Raw genomic sequence first — 24,098 nt, 5'->3', positions numbered from 1 at the left:
GTTATAATGTAAACTGTTTTCTTTGTTTCAAAATTAGACAAAAACATCTAAAATGTTCACTGTGTCCCAAAAAAAGTATAAATTTGACATAACAATGTTCTACAAATAGTTAGATGTTGAATACAAAATTTTGTTAAATAAATTACTAAAAATAAAATATTGTGGAGATTTAATTTTAAATATAGCTATTTGGAATTTTAAGCTTGAACCTTTGTCTTATTTCTAGGAGCTCTGCCAGTGCCGACCTGGAGAGGGAAATTGTTCCTGCTGCAAGGAATGTATGCTGTGTCTTGGCACCCTTTGGGATGAGTGCTGTGATTGTGTTGGTATGTTGACATGCAGTAAAAACTTCTTAGTATTTCTTACCACCTACCACAGAATCCTTGACTTTAAGAGACTTTAATGAATATAGATGTATTTTATGACTAGACTAGTATGTGTATAAGACATAGTGGATATATAGAACATTATATATGCTGTGTTTGCTTATATTTGAAGAGTATTTACATACATATTTTTTACTTTTATAGAAAAAGACATAGAAAAAAATTTAAAGGATAGGGAAGTAGGAATAGAGGAACAATGGGGGGAAAGTTTACTTTTTATTTAAAATTTTTATATATTGTTAAAATGCTTTTTTTAAGGTTTTTTTTTTAAATTTATTTATGAATACAAGAACTGGGGTATAGGCCAGAGGTGCGGAGGGTGGGAGGATTCACCAGAGATAGAGTGGGGAGCAGAAAAGGTGGCTCTACTGAAATACACTGCTGAGGGGAGCAGTGGGCCAGACAGGAAAAGTTTGCTTCCCCACGTGGGTAAACTCCCTGGTTGGGGGATTGACCTCAGCTTGCAGTGGCTGGCAATAGCTTGATCATGCTGAAACTTTAATCCCTGCACCACCAGGGAGGCCCTGTTAAAATATTTTTATAGGAAGCATATATTAAGATTATAAGTAAAAAAATAGGCACTTAGCATCTTGATAAATAAGATTATTTTCCTTCTTTATATAAGACTTCTGAAGGAATGCAGGCTATTATTTTCCCCCACCCCTCTCTTAGTTCTTCTCAGGCTCCTTGAGCAACCAAATTAACATCAGATTAGTAGGGGAAAAATAACAAATTTAATGACATACATATGGAGAATGAGTAGATAGAACAAACTGAAGGCTTTTATCCTAGGCTAATGAATGGGATAGGGGGCTGGGGCATCAAGAAAGGTGGGGGTTCTCACATGATAAGGAAAGAGTGTCAGGACAAAATGAGATTTTGTAGATGTTTGCCCTGCCATAGATAGGTTTCTCCAATAAAAGCTATTTCTGGAGATGATCCTAAATTTAAGGGTAGTGTAGGACAGGAATGACCACTGAGCAGGTTTTCTGATCTCATGAAGACTGGGTAAAGGAGGAGTCAGAGTCCTCAGTGGTTTTTTGCAGGCTTTTACTGGGATTTACCCGGTACACAGCAGGCAAGGGTGCTGGGGGGCCGGGAGGCTGGCAGTCCTCCCAGCCCCCAGCAAATTCTCACTCCATCTGGGCTCTCTGGCATTCTCTCTACTTTTCTTCTCTCAACTTCGGTTCGTTCTTGGCTTCCCCGTGACACCGCCCTTAAAAGCCCAGTCCCCGTGACACCGCCCTTAAAAGCCCAGTCTCAGCCCAGGTGAATCCCATCTTCCTATGCCCACACCCTACTCCAGGTGCCTGCCATCAGGCATGCATTCAGGACAGCAGATCCGTCATCTTTCCTAGTGGCGGGAGGGCAGAAAAGCCTGATGCATTTTACCTTACCCTACAGGTAGTCTTAATTCTTTAAGGTAAAGGAAACAGTTTCTCTTGAAACCCACAGAGCAATAATTATGGACCCATGTCACTTTTTTTTTTTAAGATTTATTCATTTACACAAGAACCAGGGTACAGGTCAGATGTGCAGGAGGATGAGAGGATTCACCAGGGGCAGAGTGGGGAACAGAACAGTCAGACTGGCGAAATACACTGCTGAGAGGAGCAGTGGGCGAGATAGGAGAGGTCTGCCGCGCCATGTGGGACCCTCACTGGCCAGCCGAATTGAACCACCACTGCAGAGGCTGCTGACGGCGTCACAGCGTGGCGCTCAACTGCCTGTGCCACCAGGGGAGGCCCCCCATGTCACAATTTTAAATTGCTGCTTATTCAGAAGTCTCTAAAGTTGTCATAAAAACAAATTTGAGGATTACATTATGAGTATATTTTTTTAAAGATTTATTTTTTTATTTATGCATACAAGAACTGGGGTGTAGGCCAGAGGTACAGGGGGTGAGAGGATTCACTTGAGACTCAGAGTGTGGAGCAGAACAGGCGGATCCACTGAAATACAGCACTGAGGGGAGCAGTGGGTAAGATAAGAGTGGTCTGTTGAGCCATGTGGGTCAGCTATGAGGGGTGGAACCCATACCACTGTGGCTGCTGATAGTTTGATAGCGCTGACTTTAACCCCTGTGGGGACTGATCTCATCAGTCAAGAAATATTTTGTGAAAACAATGGCTAAATGCTTATATAGCATCTCTTATGTTCCAAGCATTTTCCATATAAATGCATTCATCTGTTTTTATAGATGAGGAAACTGAGACCAAAAAGTTTGCATGTCCATACTCTGTGGCTCATTATATTACACAGATTCTTGAGTGTTATTCAGCATCTTGTGTAGATGAAGGTGTGGATAGTGTCATTTGAAAATCAAAGCATTGTAGATTTCATTTGTAGCCATTATAACTCTTAAGCTACTAAATGCTATTGACTTTAATAACTATTTATAACTTGATTTTTCATGATCTTCATAAAGATAATTGGTATTAGACACAAAGCTGTATTCCGTGAACACAAATTTTTCTTTGAATTTAACTAGACCCTCTTAAAATAGTGTATTTAGACTGCATTGTTGTGACTCTTCCTAAAATTGCCTCTGCCCAGCTATGCTTGGCATTATGCACCGACTCTGCATTGAAAGGCATTGTATAACAGTGACAATTCATGAGAGGACAGATGTGTTGAGATTTTATGTTTGTGAAAGTAGGGCACGGGTTTTAAAAGATTAAGGAAAGCTACTCTAGACAATGGCATGTCTCTATTTCTTAGTGGCTTTAGTTGCCTCAGCAATCTTTTTTCCTATCACTGCATCTTCTACAAATTTTTCTTTAAATTTGTAGTTTGAAAATAATAGGATCTTCAATTTCAGAAAAAGACAGTTGTTGTATTAATTTGATTTATTTTTAAAACTATATTTACCTGCTGGAAATTCTGATTTACTCCGTGTATAAATGCTGAGGTAACTAAGAGCCAGAGATGAAAACTTTCATCCACTCTGATAGCTCTTTCAAAACGAGATCTCTGATTACATGTTCTGAATCCCATTGCTTGCTTTTCCTGGGTAGCTGTAGGGCATTTTCTGCCTTAAGATCTCTACAGTGGCTTCAGTCTTTTAACCATTTGTTCTTCTAATGTAGCTGCTCTTAAATTTTTTAAAATCTAGGCCCTCTTTGTACTCTAAAATATTAAATCTTTTGATCTGATCCAGCATCACATAGCTATGAAATGGGGCAGGGGGGAAGGGGAAGAAGAGTATTTTAATAGCTTTTTCAGATAATTGTGTATGTTCTTTTTTCCTACTACATCAGTAAACAAGTGGTGATTTCTTAAAAGTTAGTTACAAAGCAGAATCTTAAACCAGATTCTGAAACCTTCTTCATACTCTGTTACATGTAAAACTCATTTGTCTATCTTGAATTTTAAATGACTTTTACCCATGCAAAATTTGGTAACATATCTTGCCTTGGTCACTTGAAAATTAAGAGTTCACTAAGTTATACCGATATTACAAACATTGACACATTCATTACACAATATTTTTTAAAAAACACTTTAGTTAATTCTACCACCATCATCAGAAAAGCATGTTAAGTGTTGGTAAACTATCAAGTCATGGTAGAAGGTATAAGTTTTAAAAATTCTAATTTTTACTTGAAAAATTGCATTTTATTGTCAACAGCAAATACCATGAGTGTATTTTTTTCTTTGACTAAATGTATAGATTTTCTGAAAAGATCTGGTAGACTCAAGGATTCTGCAGTTCACACCTTGAGAATTACTCATCTTGGTCATGTCTTTTTTGACCTAATTTACCATCAACTGACTCCCTCCACTTTCTTTCATAAGTATTTTAAAATTGCTTTTGACAAAGGTTTGTCCCATTTTTATATTTCTAACCCTTTATTATTTTCCTCACCACCATCTCATACCCATTTCACCTTTTCTCCCTCTTCCCTCCTTCTTAACCTCAGAAAACTTACTTTGTGTATTAGTGTCTGCTAGTTTTTTTTAAAGATTTATTTATTAATGCATATAAGAGCTGGGGTGCAGGCCAGAGATGTGGGGGATGAGAGGATTCACCAGAGACAGAGTGGGGAGCAGAACAGGCAGATGTACTGAAAAACACTGCTGAGGGGAGCAGTGGGAGAGTCAGGAGAAGTCTGCTGCACCATGTGGGTTGCTTCCTGGCCAGGGATCGAACTCATGCTTCAGTGGCTGCGGATAGCTTCATAGGTTGCATCTATTTTTTTTTTTTTAAGATTTATTTATTTATAAAAGAACCAGGGTACAGGCCAGATGCGCGGGAGGGCGAGAGGATTCACCAGAGACAGAGTGGGGAACAGAACAGGCAGAGCAACTGAAATGCATTGCTGGCCGGCAGGTGAGACTCCCACATAGGTTGCATCTTAATAATCCCTTGCACCACCAGGGAGGCCCAGTGTCTGCCAGTTTTTATAAATATTTTGCTTTGTTGAATCATCACTATGTAAGTGTCCAGTATTTGTGCCTGTAGTTCAGACTTCTTTGCTATGTATAATTCCCTCAAATAACTCTCCATTTTGCTATAAAATGGCAACTTTTTATTTTTCTCAGTGGCTGAATAGTACTCCATTGTGTGGATATACTACATTATCTTGATCTTATCAACTGTCAGTGGGCACTTAAGATGATATATGTCCTAGTTTTTGTAAATTGTGCTCCACTAAACATTGTAGAGTATAATTTTTTGAGTTGATGATTTCTTGATGTGAGATTACTGGGTCATATGGTTATTTCCACTTTCAGTTTTTTAAAGGTAAATCTAGGTCATTTTGCAAAATGGCCAGACAGACAAATTTACATTCTTACCAACAGACTAATAGGGTTCTTTCGCTGCATCTTCTCCAACACTTAATTGTGGTCTTTTTTAATATGTGCCATTCTCACAGGTATGGTTTTTAAGATTTATTTTTATTTATTTACGCATACAAGAACTGGGGTACAAGCCAGCGGTATAGAGGGTGAGAGGATTCACCAGAGACATAGTGGGGAGCAGAACAGGCAAACGGACTGAAATACACTGCTAGGAGAGCAGCAGGAGAGACAGGAGAGGTCTGCTGCTCCATGTCAGTTAGCTCCTGGGCTGGCCAAGGGATCAAACTCGTGCTTTAGAGGCTGCGGATACCTTAACAGAGCTGTGCTTAACTCCTTGCACCACCAGGGAGGCCCACAGATACGGTTTTGACCTGCATCTTCCTCATTAAAAGTGATGATGAATTTTTGCTACGTGTTTGTCTTCTGGATAGCCTCTTTAGATGAATTGTCTGTTCATATCTACTGCCTATTGGTTAACTAGAGCTTTTTCAATTGTTAAGTTGTATAAGTTTTTAAAAAACATATATTGGATATTAACCCCTTGTCAGTTATGTATGTGTAATTATTTTTTCCCACTCAGTGGGATGTCTTTTTAATCTATATTTTGTATTTTCTCATATCCTTATATTTTCTTCCTCTTTCTCTGTGTAAAAGCTTTTAATTTGAAGTGATCCCAATTGTTTCTTTTTGCTTTATTTTTCTTGTTTTTGGGGTCAAGTCTCTAAAAACATCTTTATTGTTGATACCATGAAACATATCGCCAATGTTTTCTTCCATATATTTATTGTTGCAGGTCTTATACATTAATCTTTAATGCATCTCGAATTTGCTTTTGTGAATGGAGTTAGAGAGTGATCCAACTACATTATTTGATATGATGTATTGCATTGATTGATGTATGTATATTAAACCATACTTGTTTCCTTGCGATAAATCCCACTTGATCATAATACATAATCCTTGTAATGTATTGTCAAATTCAATTGCTAATATTTTGTTGAAGATTTTTGGATTCTTATTCATGAGGGATATTGGGCTATAGTTTTCTTACACTACCTTTACCTGATTTCAGTATTACAGTGATACTGGCATCATAAAATGTATTCAGGAGTATTTCTTCTTGAATTTTTAGAAATAATTTGAACAAGATGGGTATAATTTCTTCTTTAAAGGTTTGATAGCACTCATTTATAAAGCCTTGTGGCCCTGGCTGTAAATAAATTTTCTACGCATTTCTCTTTCTTTTCTCCTTTTCCTATATGGTGTCTTGTCCTGGGGCTCCTGTTAATGAGATGCAGGTGCTTCAGCTTTGGTTCGTGTCTGGGTTGGTGTCTGGGTTTGGGCCCTCTTTGGGGATACAGCACACAACCTCAGGCTACCAATCATAGCCTCTTCTTTGAGGAGGCACAGCTAATTCAAACTAGCTCTCTCTGCTGGGGCTACAACTGTTCTAGACTGCAAACCTTGGACTAAAGCTAATAATCATCACCCTGTACTTTACTACTATAATTCTTTAATATTGCACCTACTCTGCTGCACACCAACTCTGCGGACCCCCTTCTCTGGTGCAGTGCTGGGTCTCCAAAGATCCTGATGTGCCCCTGAGTCAACAACAGCAGAGGGACTCTGTGCAGTAGCCACCTCTCCCACTAGTGGGTTGCACTGCCCTGGTTTCACAGCAAACACAGTTTAATTACAGTTTTTCTACACCTTTCTACTGCACTTGCCCCTGATACATATGGTAGTCACCATTTATCTTTCAGGGGTTGTTGACTGTTCTGTTGTAATTTAGTTCTGAATATGTAAAGGAGGCAAGTCTAGTATCTTTAGTCTGCTACCATCTGCTGGATTCCTGTGAGTGTATTCTTTCTTTCTTTTTTAAATATACTCTTCCAGGTACCTGACCAGTGTCTTTTTACAGATATGTAAATAAAGCACTTATTTGTTCATCATTTTCTTTTATTTATTTATTTTTCCCCACCATTATCTCTTGTATCCCCTTGTCCCTTCCTCTCCCCACTTCCCTGTTAACTCCAGAGTCCCCAGAATGTTAATTGATGTCCACTGGCTTTTGAAAGTATTTTATATCAAGTTGTCTGCTGTGTAAATATCCAGTACTTGTTTGTATCATTCTAACTTTGTTATGCCTAATTCTCTCAAATTCCCCCCATTTTGTTGAAAATGACTGCATTTCATACTTTCTTGTGGTTATGTAATATTCCATGATGTGGACTGTAGGTTAAGGAAAAAATGTCAGGCTTTTCTGCCCTCCCGCCATCAGGATAGATGATGGATCCTTGCAGTCCTGAATGCATGCCTGATGGCGGGCACCTGGTGTAGGCATAGGTAGATGAGATCCACCTGGGCTAAGACTGTGCTTTTTAAGGGTGCCGTGACGGGGACATCAGTAGAAGCCAAGAACGAAGAGAAGCCAAAAGAGAAGCCAAGAGAGGAGCAAAGAAGCAGCAGCAGAGATCACCAGAGAGCCCAGATAGAGTGAAGACTTTCTGGGGGCTGGGAGGCCTGCCAGCCTCCTGGCCAGCCCCCAGCATCCTTGCCTGCTATGTACCTGGTAATCTAAATAAAAAGCCTGCAAAAGCCACTGAGGACTCTGACTCTTCCTTTACCCGGTCTGCATGGGATCCTAGAAAACCTGCCAGTGCCCTGTTCCTGCCCTTACAATTGGCATAAGTCGGCAAGATGATCCATGCAGACAAGTATTGGAGCCCTCCGAAGACCTGGAGGGACTAAGGAGTAACAGACTGTGTTTGCCTGTAACGATGCTGGAGGCGCCATGGCGGCACAGAAGGTGGACACAGTCCGGGAGCTGTGGCACGAGACCTCAGCTGGAGGTGTAGACGCCCGAGAGGACCAGCCAACGACCCCTGAGGCAGCAAGAATCGTCGGGAAGAGGGGGCCACGATTTGGAGCTCGCCAATGCTGATAGCAGGGAGAGGCCTGATGGACTTGGACTGACAATCCCACCAGAAGGCAGAGGATCTTGGCAGGTTATGTTTTTTTGGGAATCTGGGGGTGGCCAGTGGGCCTTGATGGCCAAAAGCAGCCTGTGTATACCCAGCAGCAAGGTGGAGGAGAAAAGCCAACTGAGAAGGCAAAAGCTGGTGCTGATGCTAAGTGAGAAGCCCTGAGCAGCTGTCAAGCAGCCTGAGTATGCTGAAGACCAGTGAGTCTCTTAAAATCACCTGTGGGTGATGCTCTGCTCGTTGTTGAGTGAGAGTGAGGAGCTGAGGAACCCGTCCTTGGGGGACGGGTGTGGAACGTAGCTTGGGGTGGAGCCCAAGCCTAATGTAGAGTTGGATCCACAACCCATGTGCTTGTGCAGTGGGTTGGCCTGAGTGCAGGGGTCTGCGAGTCACATTGGTGGCTATGAAAGCAGAGTGTTGGAGTGACTGTAGACAGAAACCCTGAGGGCTGGCAATCACCCCCAACAGTATGGAATCGCCAATCCCAGAGTGAGTGCATCCTGGGGGTGGATGCTGTGTGTGGCTTGTAGCGAGACTACAGCCAGACTACAGCCAGAGAAGGCCAGGAAGCCTGACGGCTCCTGGTGTGTTACAGTAGATGCCATGAGTGGTTCCCCTCCCTTGTATGAGCACTGCCTTCGGCAGCAGATTTGGTGGCTCATCTGCTGGTACTAATAATTGTCTTTTGCCACTAGGTTGGGGCCCTGCCTGGACTTATTTGTGTTCTGCTGTATTTTGTTGTGATGTATTTGCTTTTGTGGGCCATGGCTGCATTGTTTATGTTTGTTAAGGAAAATTGTATTATGAAGACTATATGGCAGAAAACCCTGAGGGGGTGGACTGTAGGGTAAGGAAAAAATGTCAGGCTTTTCTGCCCTCCCGCCATCAGGATAGATGATGAATCCTTGCGGTCCTGAATACATGACTGATGGCAGGCACCTGGTATAGGGTGTAGGCATAGGTAGATGAGATCCACCTGGGCTAAGACTGTGCTTCTAAGGGCGGCATCACGGGGACGCCAGTAGAAGCCAAGAACGAAGAGAAGCCGAGAGAGAGAAGCAAAGAAGCAGCAGCAGAGATCACCAGAGAGCCCAGATAGTGTGAAGACTTTCTGGGGGAGGCCTGCCAGCCTCCCGGTCCCTCCCCAGCATCCCTGCCTGCTGTGTACCTGGTAATCTAAATAAAAAGCCCGCAAAAGCCACTGAGGACTCTGACTCTTCCTTTACCTGGTCTGCATGGGATCCTAGAAAACCTGCTCAATGCCTTGTTCCTGCCCTTACATGGACATACCATATTTTCTTGATCCAGTCATCTGTCTATAGATATTTAGGCTGTTTTCATGCCCTAGCTGTTGTAAATAATGCTGCTATAAACATAGGGGATTTTGTGTTAATGGTTTCATATTCTGTGGATATATACCAACAGTGTGATAGTTGGGTCATAAGGTATTTCCATTTTTAGTTTTTAAAGTAGGTCCACATTGTTTTCCTTAATGGTTGTACCAGTTTGCATTCCCATCAACTCTGTAATAGAGTTCTTTTTCTCTACATTGTCTCCAACATTTGTTGGTGGTGTTTTGAATATGTGGTATTTTCACTGGTGGCAATAAAATATATAGCAGAAAACTATGTGTGAATTATATCTCATTGTGGTTTTATTTTTTTATTTTTTTTAAGATTTATTTATTTATTTATTTATTTATACAAGCACTGGGTACAGTCAGAAGCACAGGAGGGTGAGAGAATTCACCAGAGCCAGAGGGGAGAGCAGAGCAGGAAGACTGACGAAATACACTGCTGAGGGGAGCAGCGGGCAGCAGGAGAGGTCTGCGTGCCATGTGGGACCCTCGCCGGGCGGCCGGGAATCAAACCGGTGCTGCAGAGGCTGCGGGCAGCTTCGCAACCCAGCGCTCAACCGCTGCACCACCGGGGAGGCCCTCATTGTGGTTTTAACCTGCATTTCTCTTATTAGGAGCTATGATGAACATTTTTTCATGTCTTTTGGTCTTTTGGATATCTTCTGGTGAATTGACTGTTCATAGGTGCTGCCCATTTATATATTGGATTATTTGTATTTTTATTGTTGAATTGTATTCTCATATATGTTGGGTATTAATGCTGTATCAGTTATAATTTTGTAAATATTTTTTCCAATTCAGTAGGGAGTTTTTAATTGTCTTGTGTTTTCTTGCTTTATATAGAAACTTTCAGCTTGAGGGAATCTCAATTGTTCTTTTTAATTCTCTGCCATAGGGGTCAAGTCACCAAAAATATTTATTATTGATATCCTGGAACATATTGGCAATATTTTCTTCTATATATTTTATTGCCTCAAGTCTTGTTTCTGAATTTTTAGCCCATTTGGAAATTTGTTGGTTGTATGGAGTTAGAGCAGTCTTTTATGTGTGACTTTCCAATTTTTCCAACAACATTTATTAAAGAGACTGCCCTTTCTGCATTTTTTTGATTATAGCCTTTTTATCATAGATTAGGTGCTGATATGTATGTGGATGCACTTCTGGACTTTCCCTTTTTGCTGATCTAGCCATCTATTTTGTGCCAATATCATAGTGTTTTCAGTACTGTTTCTTTATGGTAAAGTTTCAAAGCAGGTAACATGATACCTCCACATCTCTCCTTTATTCTCAAAATTTCTTTTGTAATTCGAGACCTTTTGTCATTATTTTATGTTTAAATTTCCAAGAAAAATATTGCTGTTATTTTGATGGAGGTTTCATGAAATCATTTTAAGCTGGATATTCATTTTGATTCTATTGATTCCTCCCTCCATGAGTTTGGGTTACCCTTCCACCTCTTTATTTCACTGTCGAAATCTTTTAATAACATCTTGTAATATTCTTTGTATAGGTTTTTTACTTCCTTAGGTTGACCCACGGTATTTAATTATTTTGTTTTTCATTTTTATTGAAGTAGCATTGGTTTACAACACTGTGCATGTTCCAGAAGTTTAGGATCACACCCTTCAAATGTATGTCACCCCACCATCCCCACAACCAAGGCCCTCTGTAGTCTTACACCAAACCTTTTGAGCTACCTTCACACTTTCCTCTTCACTTTCCCCCTCTAACCTTAAGTCTATAGAAAGATTTCTGGGATTTGTTATTTGGTTGGTTTTGATTGACCCTTTGTCTTGTTTCTTTATATTCCATATATTAGTGAAACTTCGTGATGTTTCTTTTTCCTTCAGTCTTATTTCACTTAGCAATATCCCCTCCATCCATGTTGTCACAGATAACGAGAGTTCATCTTTTTTTTTAATCACCTGGTAGTATTTGTTTAGGTATATAGACTACATCTTTTTAAACCACTCCTCTGTCCTTAGGCACTTAGGTTGTTTTTGTAACTCCACTATTGTAAATAGTGCTGCAGTGAATGTAGGAGTGCATATGTATGTCTCCAGGTATACACCTAAAAATGGAATTACTGAACCATATAGTAGATCTGTTTCAAAATTTTGAAAAACCTCCACACTTTTCTATAAGGATCAAACCAGCTTGCATTCCCACCAACAGTATATGTAAGTTCCTTTTTCTCCACACCTTCATCAGCACTTTTCTGGATTCATTATGATTTTCATTTGCATTTCTCTGATGATAAATGATTTGAACATTTTTTCAATGTGCCTGTTGGCCGTCTTCGGAGATGACTTCTTTTTTTAAATTTTATTTATATCTTACATCAGTCTTCCTTTTTGTACAATGTATGCTTTCTCCTCTCAGGTGTAGTCCTTGTAAAATTCCCACCACCAATTCACCCGTGCACCATCACCATAGTCCCTTGTGCTCTTCCCTCCCTTGTTTTGATCCCTCTACCTCCCCTCCCCTGCAGAAAGTCTCTGATTTATAGTTGCCTGTTAATTTTTTTTTATTTATTATAATAATTGTTTTTCTCTGATCCCTTATTTGGTTCCCCTACATTCCTCCTGTAAGTGAAACCATCTGCTATTTTTCTTCTTTTTTTTTTCCTGGCTTATTTCACTGAACATAATTCCTTCCAGCTCCATCCATGTTGCTGCCAGTGTTTATCTTTTTTTTTGATAGCTGAGTAACTTTCCATTATGTGTATGTACCATATCTTCTTGATCCAGTCTTCTACTTTTAGGCCTTTGGGTTGTTTCCATATCTTACCTATTGTAAATAGTGCTGCAGTAAACAGGAGTGCAGGTAACCTTTTGAATGAATGTCTTTGTGTCCTTTGGGTAGATTCTTAGGAGTGGAATTGCTGGGTCATATGGAAGCTCTAGTTTTAATAGTTTGAGGAACCTCCACACAGCTTTCCATAGTGGTTGGACCAGTTTGCACTCCCACTAGCAGTGTAGGAGAGTTCCTTTTTCTCCACATCCTTGCCTACATTTGTTGTTGCCTGTTTTTTAATATGTGCCATTCTCACTGGTGTTAGATGGTATCTCATTGTGGTTTTGATTTGTATTTCCCTGATTATAAGGGGTGTTGAACATATTTTCATATACCTGTTGGCTATTTACATTTCCTCTTTGGTGAAGTGTCTTTTTAGCTCTTCTGCCTTTTTTTGATTTTTTTTTAAGATTTATTTATTTATTTATAGCAGCACTGGGTACGGTCAGAAGTGCGGGAGGGTGAGAGAATTCACTAGAGCCAGAGCGGGCAGACTGACAAGCGGATGTGGCAGGAGAGGTCTGCGCACCATGTGGGACCCTCGCCCAGTGGCCGGGGATCAAACCTGCGCTGCAGAGTTCTGCAGGCAGCTTCACAGCCCAGGGCTCAACTGCTGTGTCACCAGAGAGGCCCTTCTGCCCATTTTTTCACTGGATTGTTTACTTTGTTTTTGTTGAGTTGTGTGAGCTCTTTGTAGATCTTTGTGATCAGTCCCTTAACAGTTGTATTGTGTGGAAAAATTTTCTCACAATAAGTAGGGTATCTCTGCGTCTTGGTTAATATCTCTTTTGCTGTACAGAAGCTTTTTAGTTTGATGTAATCCCAGGTGTTCATCTTTTCCTTGACTTTCTTTGCTTTGGGGGATGTGTCTTTAAAGATATTACTGAGATGTATGTCGTGTAGTGTTTTGCCTGTATTTTATGGTTTCAGGTCTTTTGTTCAGTTCTTTTATCCTTTTGAATTGGTTTTGTGCATGGTGTGAGGTAGTAATCTAGCTTCATTGTTTTTGCATGTATCAGTCCAGTTTCACAGCACCATTTATTGAACAAACTGTCCTTGTTCTGTTGCATACTGCTTTAGAGAAATATGTTTATCTTTTCTGACCAATTTTTGATTGTCTTTATTTTATTTTTGTTGAGCTGTATGAATTCTTTAGAGATCTTGGTTGCAAATGTTTTCTCCCACTCAGTAGGATGTCTTTCTGTTTTTTCTTTTGCTGTGCACAAACTTTTTAGTTTCATTTAGTCCCATTTGTTTATATTCACTTTTGTTTCTCTTGCAGCTGGAGATGAATACAGAAAGACTTCATTGAAGTCAATGTCATGGTGTGTTTGCCTGTGTTTTCCATTGTTTTGTCTTCTATCCATATCTTTAATCCATTTTGAGTTATTTTTATAGAAGGTGTGGTCTAGTTTCATTCCTTTTTTTAAGATTTATTTATTTATGTATACAAGAACTGAGGTACAGGACAGAGGTGTGGGAGGTGAGAGGATTCACCAAAGACAAGAGTGGGCAACAGAACAGGTGGATTGACTGAAATACATAGCTGAGGGGAGCAACAGGCGAGTTAGGAGGTCTGTGGGTCAGCTCCCTGGCCAGGGATCGAACTCACGTGGCTGTGGATAGCTTCATAGTGCTGTGTCTTAACCCTTTGCGCCACCAGGGAGACTCCTAGTTTCATTCTTGTGCATGCGGCTGTCCAGTTTTTTCAACACCAGTTGTTGAGGAGACATTCCTTTCTCCAGTGTATACGCTTTTCTCCTTTGTTGTAGATTAACTGACCATGTAAATGTGTGGGTTTATTTCTGGGCTCTCAAATTTGTTCCATTGGTCTATGTGTCTGTTTTTATTCTAGTTCCATACTGTTTTGGCTACTACTGCTTTGTATAGGTTGAAGTCTGGGACAGTGATACCACCACTCTTCTTTTTTTGGTCAGGATTGCTTTGGTTATTTGGGGTCTTTTGTGTTCCCATATGAATTTCAGTAATGTTTATTTTATTTCTTAGAAAAATGCTATTGGAGCCTTAATAGTGAGTGCCTCCATATTTTTATATTGCTTTGGGTAAGATAATCATTTTGACAATGCTAATTCTTCCAATCTATGAACATGGAATATCTTTCCATTTCATTGTCTTCTATATCTTTTAGTATCACCTTATAGTTTTCATTGTATAGGGCCTTCATCTCCTTGTTAAAGGAGATGCAAACTCTTGTTTGCATGGAAACACAGCTGATTTTTTAAATTGACTTTGTAACTTACCACTTTACAGTTTTGATTTATTATATTAATTATTTTTAGTGGCATCTTTAGGATTTTCTATGTATATAATCATATCATTTGCAAATAGTGATAGTTTTACTTCTTCCTTCCCAATTTAAATTCCTTTTATATCTTTTCTAATTGCTCTAGCTAGGACTTCCAATGCTATGTTGAATAGTAGAGGTGAAAGTGGGCAGCCTTCTCTTAGACTGGATCTTAGAGGAAAAGCTTTCAGTCTCTCTCCATTGAGAATGATGTTAGCTTGGAGCTTGTCATACATAGTCTCTCTTATGTTGAGGTATGTCACATTTATCTCCAGATTTTTGAGGGTTAATATAAATGTATGTTCAATTTTATCAAATGCTTTCTCTGCATCTATAAATATAATATGGATTTTATCTTTCCTTTTGTTGATGTGCTGAATTATGTTGACCAATTTTTAGCTGTTGATCCATCAGTAATAAATCCTACTTGGTTGTGATATATGATCCTGTTGATGTATTATTGAGTTTGATTTGCGAAGATTTTCTTCAGTATTTTTGCATCTGTGGTATCAGGGATATTGGTCTTTATTTTTCTTTTTCTGTGATGTTCTTGGTTGCTTTTGGTATCAGAGTAATGTTGACCTCTTGTGTATGTTTGGAGGCATTCTCCTCAATTTTTGGGAAAAGTTTGACAAGTATAGCTTTTGTTATATGTTTGAAAGTTTGGTAAAACTACTGAAACCATCTTGACTTGGGCTTTGGTTTTTTGAGAGACTTTAATTACTGTTTTAATTTACATACTTGTAGTGAGTCTGTCCAGGTTTTTTATATCTTCCTGATTCAGTCGCAGATGGTTGTAAGTTTCTAAGAATTAATCCATTTCATCTATGTTATTCAATTTACGGGCATGCAAATGTTCATAATAAACTCTCTCTGATCCCTGTATTTCTAAAATGTCTTGTCTGTTGTAATTTCTCTTTTTTCTTCTTTTTATTTTTTAAAGATAATAGCTTCTTTTCCTTTTTTTTTTTTTTTTTAACAGATTTGTTTATTTATACAAGCACTGGGTACAGTCAGAAGCACGGGAGGGTGAGAGAATTCACCAGAGCCAGAGCAGGGAGCAGAACAGACAGACTGACGAAATACACTGCTGAGGGGAGCAGCGGGCGGCAGGAGAGGTCTGTGCGCAATGTGGGACCCTAACCTGGTGGCCGAGGATCAAACCGGCACTGCAGAGGCTGCGGGCAGCTTCGTAACCCAGCATTCAACCGCTGCACCACCAGGGAGGCCCATTTTCTCTTTTTTCACTTCCAATTCTATATATTCTCCCTTTTATTCGTAGTGAGCCAAGCCTCAGGATTATCTGTTGCTTTTTTTTTCTCAAAGAATAGCTTTTGGCTTTACCAATCTTTTGGACTGTGCTGCTTGGTGTTGGTGTTAAAAATTCTTTTAGTTTCTGCTTTATAGTGAAGCTCCTTACTCTTCCATCTTGACTGTTAATCTTGCTGGTTGAAAAAGGATTCTGTACTTGAAGTCTTTTTCTATAAGTACCTTCCTGGCCTTTCTTGCTTGTAATGTTTGTCTTGAAAAATCTGCTGAGAGTCTGTTTAGCGTTCCTTTATAGGTTACCTCCTTTTCTTGCTTTTTTAATATTTTGTCCTTATTGGTTTTCAATAGCTTTATAATAATGTGTCTTGGTGTGTGTCTGTCTGGTATTATTTTGTTTGGAACTCTTTGGGCCTCTTGGATCACAACATCTATTTCATTTCCCATTAATAAATTGAGATGATTTTCAATAATTACATCTTTAAATACATTTTCTCTGCCTTTCTCTTCCTCTCTTTCTGGGTCTCTCTACAGAAATTATTTCCCTTTAAGTTGCCCCCAAAGTGCTCTTCACTATTTTCATTTTTTTAATTTTTTTCCGATATTGTTTTATTTGTGTGTTCTCCAACATTGTGTTTTAGAGTACCTCTATTGTATTTTTTAAATCAGCTATAATGTTTCTCAGGTCTGTTATTTCTAATTGTAGCTATCTAATATTTTCTTTATTCTGTTGTTTTCTACTTTTGTTTTTTTGAGATCCATTAGTGTTGTTAGAACTTCTCGAACTCCTCTTCAGTCATGTTCTGCAATTCTTATGGGCTGGAGCTCCTCTGAGGGTTTTTTTGATTTTTGCTCCAGCATTTGTGTTAGGGTCTCCTGTCTCATTTAAAAAAAAAAATAATAATAATTAAAAAAAATTTTAATATTTATTCATGCATACAAGAACAGGGTACAGGTCAAATGCACAGGAGGATACAAGGATTCACCAGAGATGGAGTGGGAAACAGAACAGGCAGCCTGACTGAAATACACTGCTGAGGGGAGCAGCGGGCGAGACAGGAGAGGTCGACCACGCCTATTTTAAAATTTTTATGGGTTGTAAAAATATTTTCAAACTTTTGTATTTGCACTTGTTGCCATAGTCTGAGGGCTGGTGGCTGGTACTAGCACTACCAGGGGTAGTAGGTATAAAAGAGGACCAGGTCAGTAGGACACCTGTAAGGAGCAGGAACGGCACAGTGTAGGATCTCTATGATCCAAGCAGACGGGTGAAGGAGAGAGAGTCCTGGAGCCCTCGGTGGCTTTTACAGGCTTTTATTGGGATTTACCAGGCACATGGCAGGCAGGGGTGCTAGGGGGCCAGGAGGCTGGCAGGCCTCCCAGCCCCCAGCAAGTCTTCACTGTCGGGGCTCTCTGGCGTTTTCTCGTGTTCTCTCTGCTCTCGTTCATTCTGCTCTATGCTTTTCTTGTGGTTCTTCTTTTCATTCTGCTGTGGCGTCCCCATGACGCTGCCCTTGGGTGTATCCCATCTACATATGCTCACATCCAGGTGGCATGCATTCAGGATCGCAAGGATCCATCATCAGTCCTAATGGGAGGACAGAAAAGCCTGATATTTTTTTATTTACCCTACAACACCACAGTAAGTTCAGAAATTTGAACTTCCTACCTTGTTGTGGGTGCCAGAGTTGTATGGTAGTGTAACAGGGTGGTCCCCAGGAAAGGGGGAGGTTCCCTGCCCCACCCAAGGGAGGGTGGAGCTGAGCAGGAAGAAGAGAAGCAGCAGAAGAGACTGAGGAAGGAAGGAGCAGGATGGAGCCAGGAGACCTGGAGGAGGCGCATGGAGCCTAGAGACACGTGAAGAAACTGCGATTGTCTTTTGGTCGTGGACTGGGTGACATAGATGTGGGTGAGACCCATGGGGAGGTGACAATGGCAGCTTTTATCTTGATTTTGATTTTGCTCTTTTCCTTCCGGGTTTGTCTGGTTGTTTCTGACCCTTTTCTGAGGGTCCCCACTGGAAGATGCCTTAGACTTGTGGCAGGCTTTGGGGCCTTGTTTTGGGCCAATCCCATTTGGATGGACTTTTACCCACAAGGGGACAGGTAACTTTGGGTGCTTCATTTAGAAACTAGACTCTTTGCCTTACCTGTATTGTTTCCTAGTTTTATTAAAGTTCCTTTCCATTAAAGTATCATATGTTTTGTGTTGATGTGGCGGATGGCAGAACCCATTTAGAGTAGGCAGGTTTGTGGGGTTTGGGCTGCCCCTCTCCCTGACCTATAACAGATTTGGCACCCAGCGTGATTTAGGACAGAGCCATCCGTGGTTAGTCAGCCCCATGGTGATATCCTCCACTAGGACAACTCCTGTTTTAATATCTGATAGTCTTGTCTCTCACCACTTCTACTCTAGGTTATTTTTAAGCAAGATGCAGTGATGAGCACAGATTGTAGTTGATATGGGTCACAAAGTGGGAGTGTTCTCTTTCTCTTCCAACACAGAGCCTTACTTATCCTGGGATATTTGCTTTTTTATGGACAGATGCTTGACATTTTGTTTGTTCAAGTGTTTCTTTGTTGTGGTCTTAACGCTGAGCAGGGGACTGGGGGTGCCAAGTGTTCTGAATATCTCAGCCTGAGTGTCTAGTCGTAGCTTAGTTTGTGAGGAGACCCATGTGTTCTGACCTGCTTCTTCCCGCTGATTGAGGCTCCATCTGTTCTTTATTAGGAGACTCAGCCTTAAACCAGTAATCCTCGCTCTGCACCCCACCCCCTGTAACTACCCTGGCTAACAGTCATGCACCTACTTGTCCAGTATAGTGCTGGGTCTCAGGAGTCCCCATATTGCTGTGTGCCTCAGTCAATATCTGTAGAGGGCTCTGCACAGCTGCTGTTCCTCCCTCTTTGAATTGTACTGCCAAATTATCACGATAAACAAAGTTGACAAAGTTTTCCTGCTCGTGGAGCCAGACCATTGGCCTAGTATATGCCTTCTTCTTCCATTTTTCCCTCAGGTTTTTTGACTTTGTTTCACTAAGTTTAGTTGTGAGTATTTGGAGGAGGTGAACAAGTATTTTCTTTGTACTTTTCAGTTCATCAGACAGAATATTAAAAAGGCATGTGTTCAAACATCTGCACTTAATGAAGCTAATAATTGTTACTGCTTGTAGCGGCAGGAATGGCCACTGAGCAGGTTTTCTGATTCAGCAGACTGGGTAAAGGAGGAATCAGAGTCCTTAGTGGCTTTTGCAGGTCTTTTATTGGGGTTCACCAGGCATATGGCAGGCAGGGGTGCTGGGGGGCCGGGAGGCTGGCAGGCCTTCCAACCCCCAGCAAGTCTTCACTCTATCCGGGCTCTCCGGCCTTCTTTGCTTCTTTCTCTGCTCCTGCTGCTTTTTTCTTGGCTTCTCTTTCGGCTTCTGCTTGCGTTTCCATGACGCCACCCTTATAGGTCCAGTCTTAGCCCATGTGAATCTCATCTACATATGCCCACACCCTATTCCAGGTGCCCGCCATCAGGCATGCATTCAGGACCGCAGGGTTTCGTCATCTATCCTGATGGCAGGAGGGCAGAAAAGCCTGATACCTTTTACCTTAACCTACACTGCTTTACTAGGCATTACTTTAATACCTGTGGCATTAAATTTTTTAAATTTTAAAGAGAACTGGGGACTCCCTGGTGGCACAAGGAGTTAAGCGTCAGCTCTATAAAGCAATCTGCAACTACTGCAGCATGAGTTCGATTCCCTGCCAGGGAGGTGACCCACATGGCGCAGCAGATCTTTCCTGTCTCGCCCTCTACTCCCCTCAGCAGTGTATTTCTGTCAGTCCACCTGTTCTGCTCCCCACTCTGTCTCTGGTGAATCCTCTCACCCCTCCCCCACCTCTGGCCTACACCCCAGTTCATGTATGCTGTAAAGGGCAGAACTGGACATGGTGCAGGTTTTCTGATCCCATGCAGACCGGGTAAAGGAGGAGTCAGAGTCCTCAGTGGCTTTTTGCAGGTCTTTTATTGGGGTTCACCAGGCATACGGCAGGCAGGGGTGCTGGCTGGGAGGCTGGCAGCCTCCCAGCCCCCAGCAAGTCTTCACTCTATCTGGGCTCTCTGGCGTTTGTTCTGCTGCTTCTCGGCTTCTCTTTCGGCTTCTGCTGCTGCTGGTGTCCCCGTGATGCTGCCCTTAAAAGCACAGTCTTAGCCCAGGTGAATCCCATCTACCTATGCCCACACCCTACTCCAGGTGCCCGCCATCAGGCATGCATTCAGGACCGCAAGGATCCATCATCTGTCCTGATTGTGGGAGTGCAGAAAAGCCTGACATTTTTCCTTACCCTACATATGCATAAATAAATCAATCTTAAAAAATTTTTAAAAAAACTACTAATGAGTTGAAATTATGTAAGAGGTGGCTGAAGCCAAAAGACTGTTAGAGGTGGTGCCCCCTGGAGGGGGGTTGCTGGTGAGGATAGATAGCCCCAAGGAAAATGCTAAAAGTGGAGTAGAGCCATGAATAAGTGATATAAGTGACTGCAGAAGAGGGTGTGAGGGGAGTCTTCATGATTCAGTCTTCGTGATTCAGGGTTTCAGGATTTAGCATGGGGCGGTCAGTGGATTTGGGCCTCTACCGCGCCTACCTTCTAGAAGGTTGTTGTGGGTCTGAAGGTAGAGGCCTCCAGCAGCCAACATCAGAGAAAAAAAGTTTAAAGGCTTTGCAAGTAGACGAGCAGCTAAAACTGCGGTTTTTCTGCTATTCGGCCTGAGGGAAAAGGCGAAGACCTGGGAGCTAGGTGTCTTACTGAGCTGTGGTCTGAGTGTGGTCGTCATTTGACCATTTTAGCTGCTGTTTTGATAGGCAAAGTTTGGAGACTTTGCAAGTAGCCAAGCCACTGTAACTGTTTTTCAGTTTTGCTGCTGTTGTGGCCTGGCGGAGAAGGAGACGACTCGGAGCCAGGCATCTTGCTGAGATGCATTGAGTGTGGCCGCCTGTCGGGTTATTCCATTGCCGCTGTTTTGAGTATCGCTGTTTGGAGCTGGGGCTTCTTGACAGCTCATAGAGCATCCCCTTTTGTATCTTCTGTTGTCTTTGTAAGTCGGAACCTGGCCTATAGCCTGGCTGCCGCGTGTCCACAGTGGCAGGAAGACGCCATCTTAGACATGTGGCCTATTGTTTGGGAGAGGAACTCTGCGTTCTCCATGACAGGAAGACACCATTTTAACTGTTTTTGTGCAGGACTGAGAAACACTGGACATGGCTTTGGGTGAGGTAAAGACCATTATTGGCCTCAGTAACTCTGTTTTTCCCTAGTTTGTTAAATAAATCCCTTTGTTGTTTTCTGAGCCTGTGTAGTCTAGCAATTGTACGCGGGGTTAAGGAACTCAGACAGTGACCAGTAAACTATTTGGGTAGTGTCTTTGGCCCATTTAGTGCCCCTTGCTGCCCTGTATCAAAAGCATCGTGTTGAATTTTAGGACAATATAGAAAAGAAGGACCTCCAGTATCTACTATTAGTAGAATGTATTTTTCTTTAAAATAAAATTTTAAAATGAAAATTACTATTGGGCCTCCCGCATGCCGCAGCAGGTTGAGTGCAGTGCTGTGAAGCTGTCCGTAGCCTCTGCAACACGGGTTCAATCCCCGGCTGGCCAGCAAGATGCCCACATGGCTCAGCAGACCTTTCCTGTCTCGCCTGCTGCTCCCCTCAGCAGTGTATTTCCGTCTGTCTGCCTGTTCTGCTCCCTGCTCTGTCTCTGATGAGTCCTTTCACCCTCTCGTGCCTCTGACCTATACCCCAGTTCTTGTATAAAAATAAATAAATCTTTAAAAAAAAAAAGAAAATTACTATTCAGACATTACAGGAAGTTATATATAAAATGAAATATCTCCCTTCCTATACCCCCATTCCTCTCCCTAAAGTTGTGTATCTCATACATATTTCCCGTAAAGTGGCACTTACTTTTCATACTATTTATTGTATAGAACATCAGATTCTTAAATATCTTTAGAATAACTTTATTTTTACTTAAATCATAAGACATCTTTTTAAAATATATATACACATATATTTCACTTAGAGAAAATTCTAATATGAATCATACATCTTATCACTTTGTATTCTCCTTTAGTCAGTACTGGAAAGTTCTCACTTTTGGCAGAGTTCACAAAAGTATCTCCAACAAACTCTAGAAATCAGTAACTTTAGTTAACAAACAACTGCATAAAAAGATTGCTGTGACCTACTTAATACAAAATGTGTTTTAAGTACAATGGCTAAAAATCCAAATTTGAAGAAAAAAAGATCGATCAGTGTTGAAACAGGGCCATAGGGGAGGCTATAGCCATCCATGTACAGTGACTGGGTAGAGGACAGATGGCTGTGAGTTCTTCACCAGTGCACACAATTGCAAGACCACTCAGGCCCAGAGAACAACCACAACGGGGTTTATTTAACAAACGGGAAACAGAGACCTGAAGGCAACATGCAGCCAGCTATCTCACCCCAGTTAGTGTTCATAGTGTCCAGAGGTCCTAAACAAAAGCTGCTCACCTAAGATGGCCTGTCCCATCAATGAAGGCCTGGAGCTTGCGGCCACAGTCCAACTCTCTGTAGCTGGAGGTGCTCACGGGCAGGGCCACCTAGATGACGCTGTAGTAGCCCACAGCAGCAGTCTGAAAGCCAGGATGGACAGCACCAGATGTTGGACCAGAGAGCAACGAAGGCAACAAACAGCACCAGGAGATGCTGCCAGACAATCAGTAGCTCTTGGAGGTGACCCAGGCATGGAGTGTCTGTCTCCTATAACAGTGTTGGACAGCACTGGCTAGTAGTGCCAGCCACTACCAGTCACTAGCGTTATAGCTCTTTGTGAGTTGTTGGCCCACACCTACAACAAATAGCACTTTGAGACACTAGGCCTAAGGCCTGGTGCTCCTTTCAGAGGATGTCAGAGGCAGGCCGGAGGTAAAGTTCTTGACCTCTGCAAAGTTCTTCAGCTTCTCTGTGAAGCTTTTTGGCTGCTCTTCTTCCTTCAGAGGTTGGTTGCTGGATGCTTCTAAGAGCAACCAGTCCAAGCAAGTAAGTCAGTGTGTCCAAGTGAGCAAGTCTCAGAGAGTATGGTATAATAGGGTGGTCCCCAGGGAAAGGGGAGGTTCCAGGTACCCTGCCTGACCCAAGGAAGGGTAGAGCTCACCAGGGGAGAAGAAACTGGAGAGGAGACTGGAGAAGAAAGAAGAAGGATGGAGCAGAAGAAGCACGTGTAGCAGAGAGACATGAAGAAGCTGCACTTGCTTTTTGGTCCTGCACTGGTTGAAACAGATGTGGGTGAGAGACCTGTGGGGAAGTTAACAATGGCAGCTTTGATTTTGATTTTGCTCTTTTCCTTCTACACGTGCTGGGTCCCTTGTGACCCTTTTCTATGGGTCCTCCGCAGGAAAAGGGGAGGTTCCAGTTTCCTACTCTACCCTTCTTTGGGACCACCCTGTTACAGTAGGAGTGCAGGAGCCCAGTCTGAACAAGTCTGAGGGTCCAGGAGTGCAGGAGCCTGAGCAAGTCTAGCCTGAGTGAGGCAGTTCCAAGAAATCCCAAGCTGGCTTCTGTCCTCCCTTATTTCCTCTTTCAGGGTCTTCCATCTCCCAGTCTGATTGAACCAGTGTCAATACTATGGCTGATTGGACCTTTTACCATTCACCTCCTAGCTCACATCTGATCAGTCCATTCCATGATCCAGGCACCAAATCCATGGGTCTCTCTACTACCTGCAGCTGGAGGTAGCCACAGCATTGGAGCTGGCCCTGTGGGGCCCCAGGGGCTGTATGCCCTGGGGTGGCATAGTAAGGGAATTGCTTCTGTCTGCTATCACTACTGGCCTTTGCCAGCAGCCTGTGCCCCAGTAGTGCCACTTGCACTTGCACCACAAGCAGTGCTTTAGGGCCAAGTGACAGAACCCCGAGGCTGAGGGTTGTGGGGAGTATCCCTGGTTTCAGTATGGCTATATGTTAATTTAAAAAGAGGAAGGGTAGAGGGCCTCCCCTGTGGCGCAGCAGTTGAGTGCTGGGCTGCAAAGCTGCCCGCAGCCTCTGCAGCGACGGTTCAATCCCTGGCCGCTGGTTGAGGGTCCCACATGGCGCGTAGACCTCTCCTGCCGCCCACTGCTCCCCTCAGCAGTGTATTTCGTCAGTCTGCCTGTTCTGCTCTCCCCGC

General features: G+C 42.1%; 1 protein-coding gene across 1 annotated transcript in view; it reads left to right on the top strand.

The window, feature by feature from the left end:
• Nucleotides 1–24,098, top strand: part of TWSG1 (twisted gastrulation BMP signaling modulator 1) — a gene marked incomplete at its 3' end in the record, with an annotated part of 69,441 nt that overhangs the window by 28,821 nt on the left and 16,522 nt on the right. Inside the window, exon 2 of the mRNA XM_084252251.1 lies at nucleotides 227–326. Coding sequence (XP_084108377.1) covers nucleotides 227–326 — 100 coding nt within the window. The remainder of the gene's footprint in view (nucleotides 1–226; nucleotides 327–24,098) is intronic.

Source organism: Talpa europaea (genome assembly GCF_964194135.1).
Source record: "Talpa europaea genome assembly, chromosome: 13".
Classification (NCBI taxonomy): Eukaryota; Metazoa; Chordata; class Mammalia; order Eulipotyphla; family Talpidae; genus Talpa; species Talpa europaea.
Note: the sequence above shows the minus strand (reverse complement) of the source record. Positions and strands in the feature narration are given on the sequence as shown.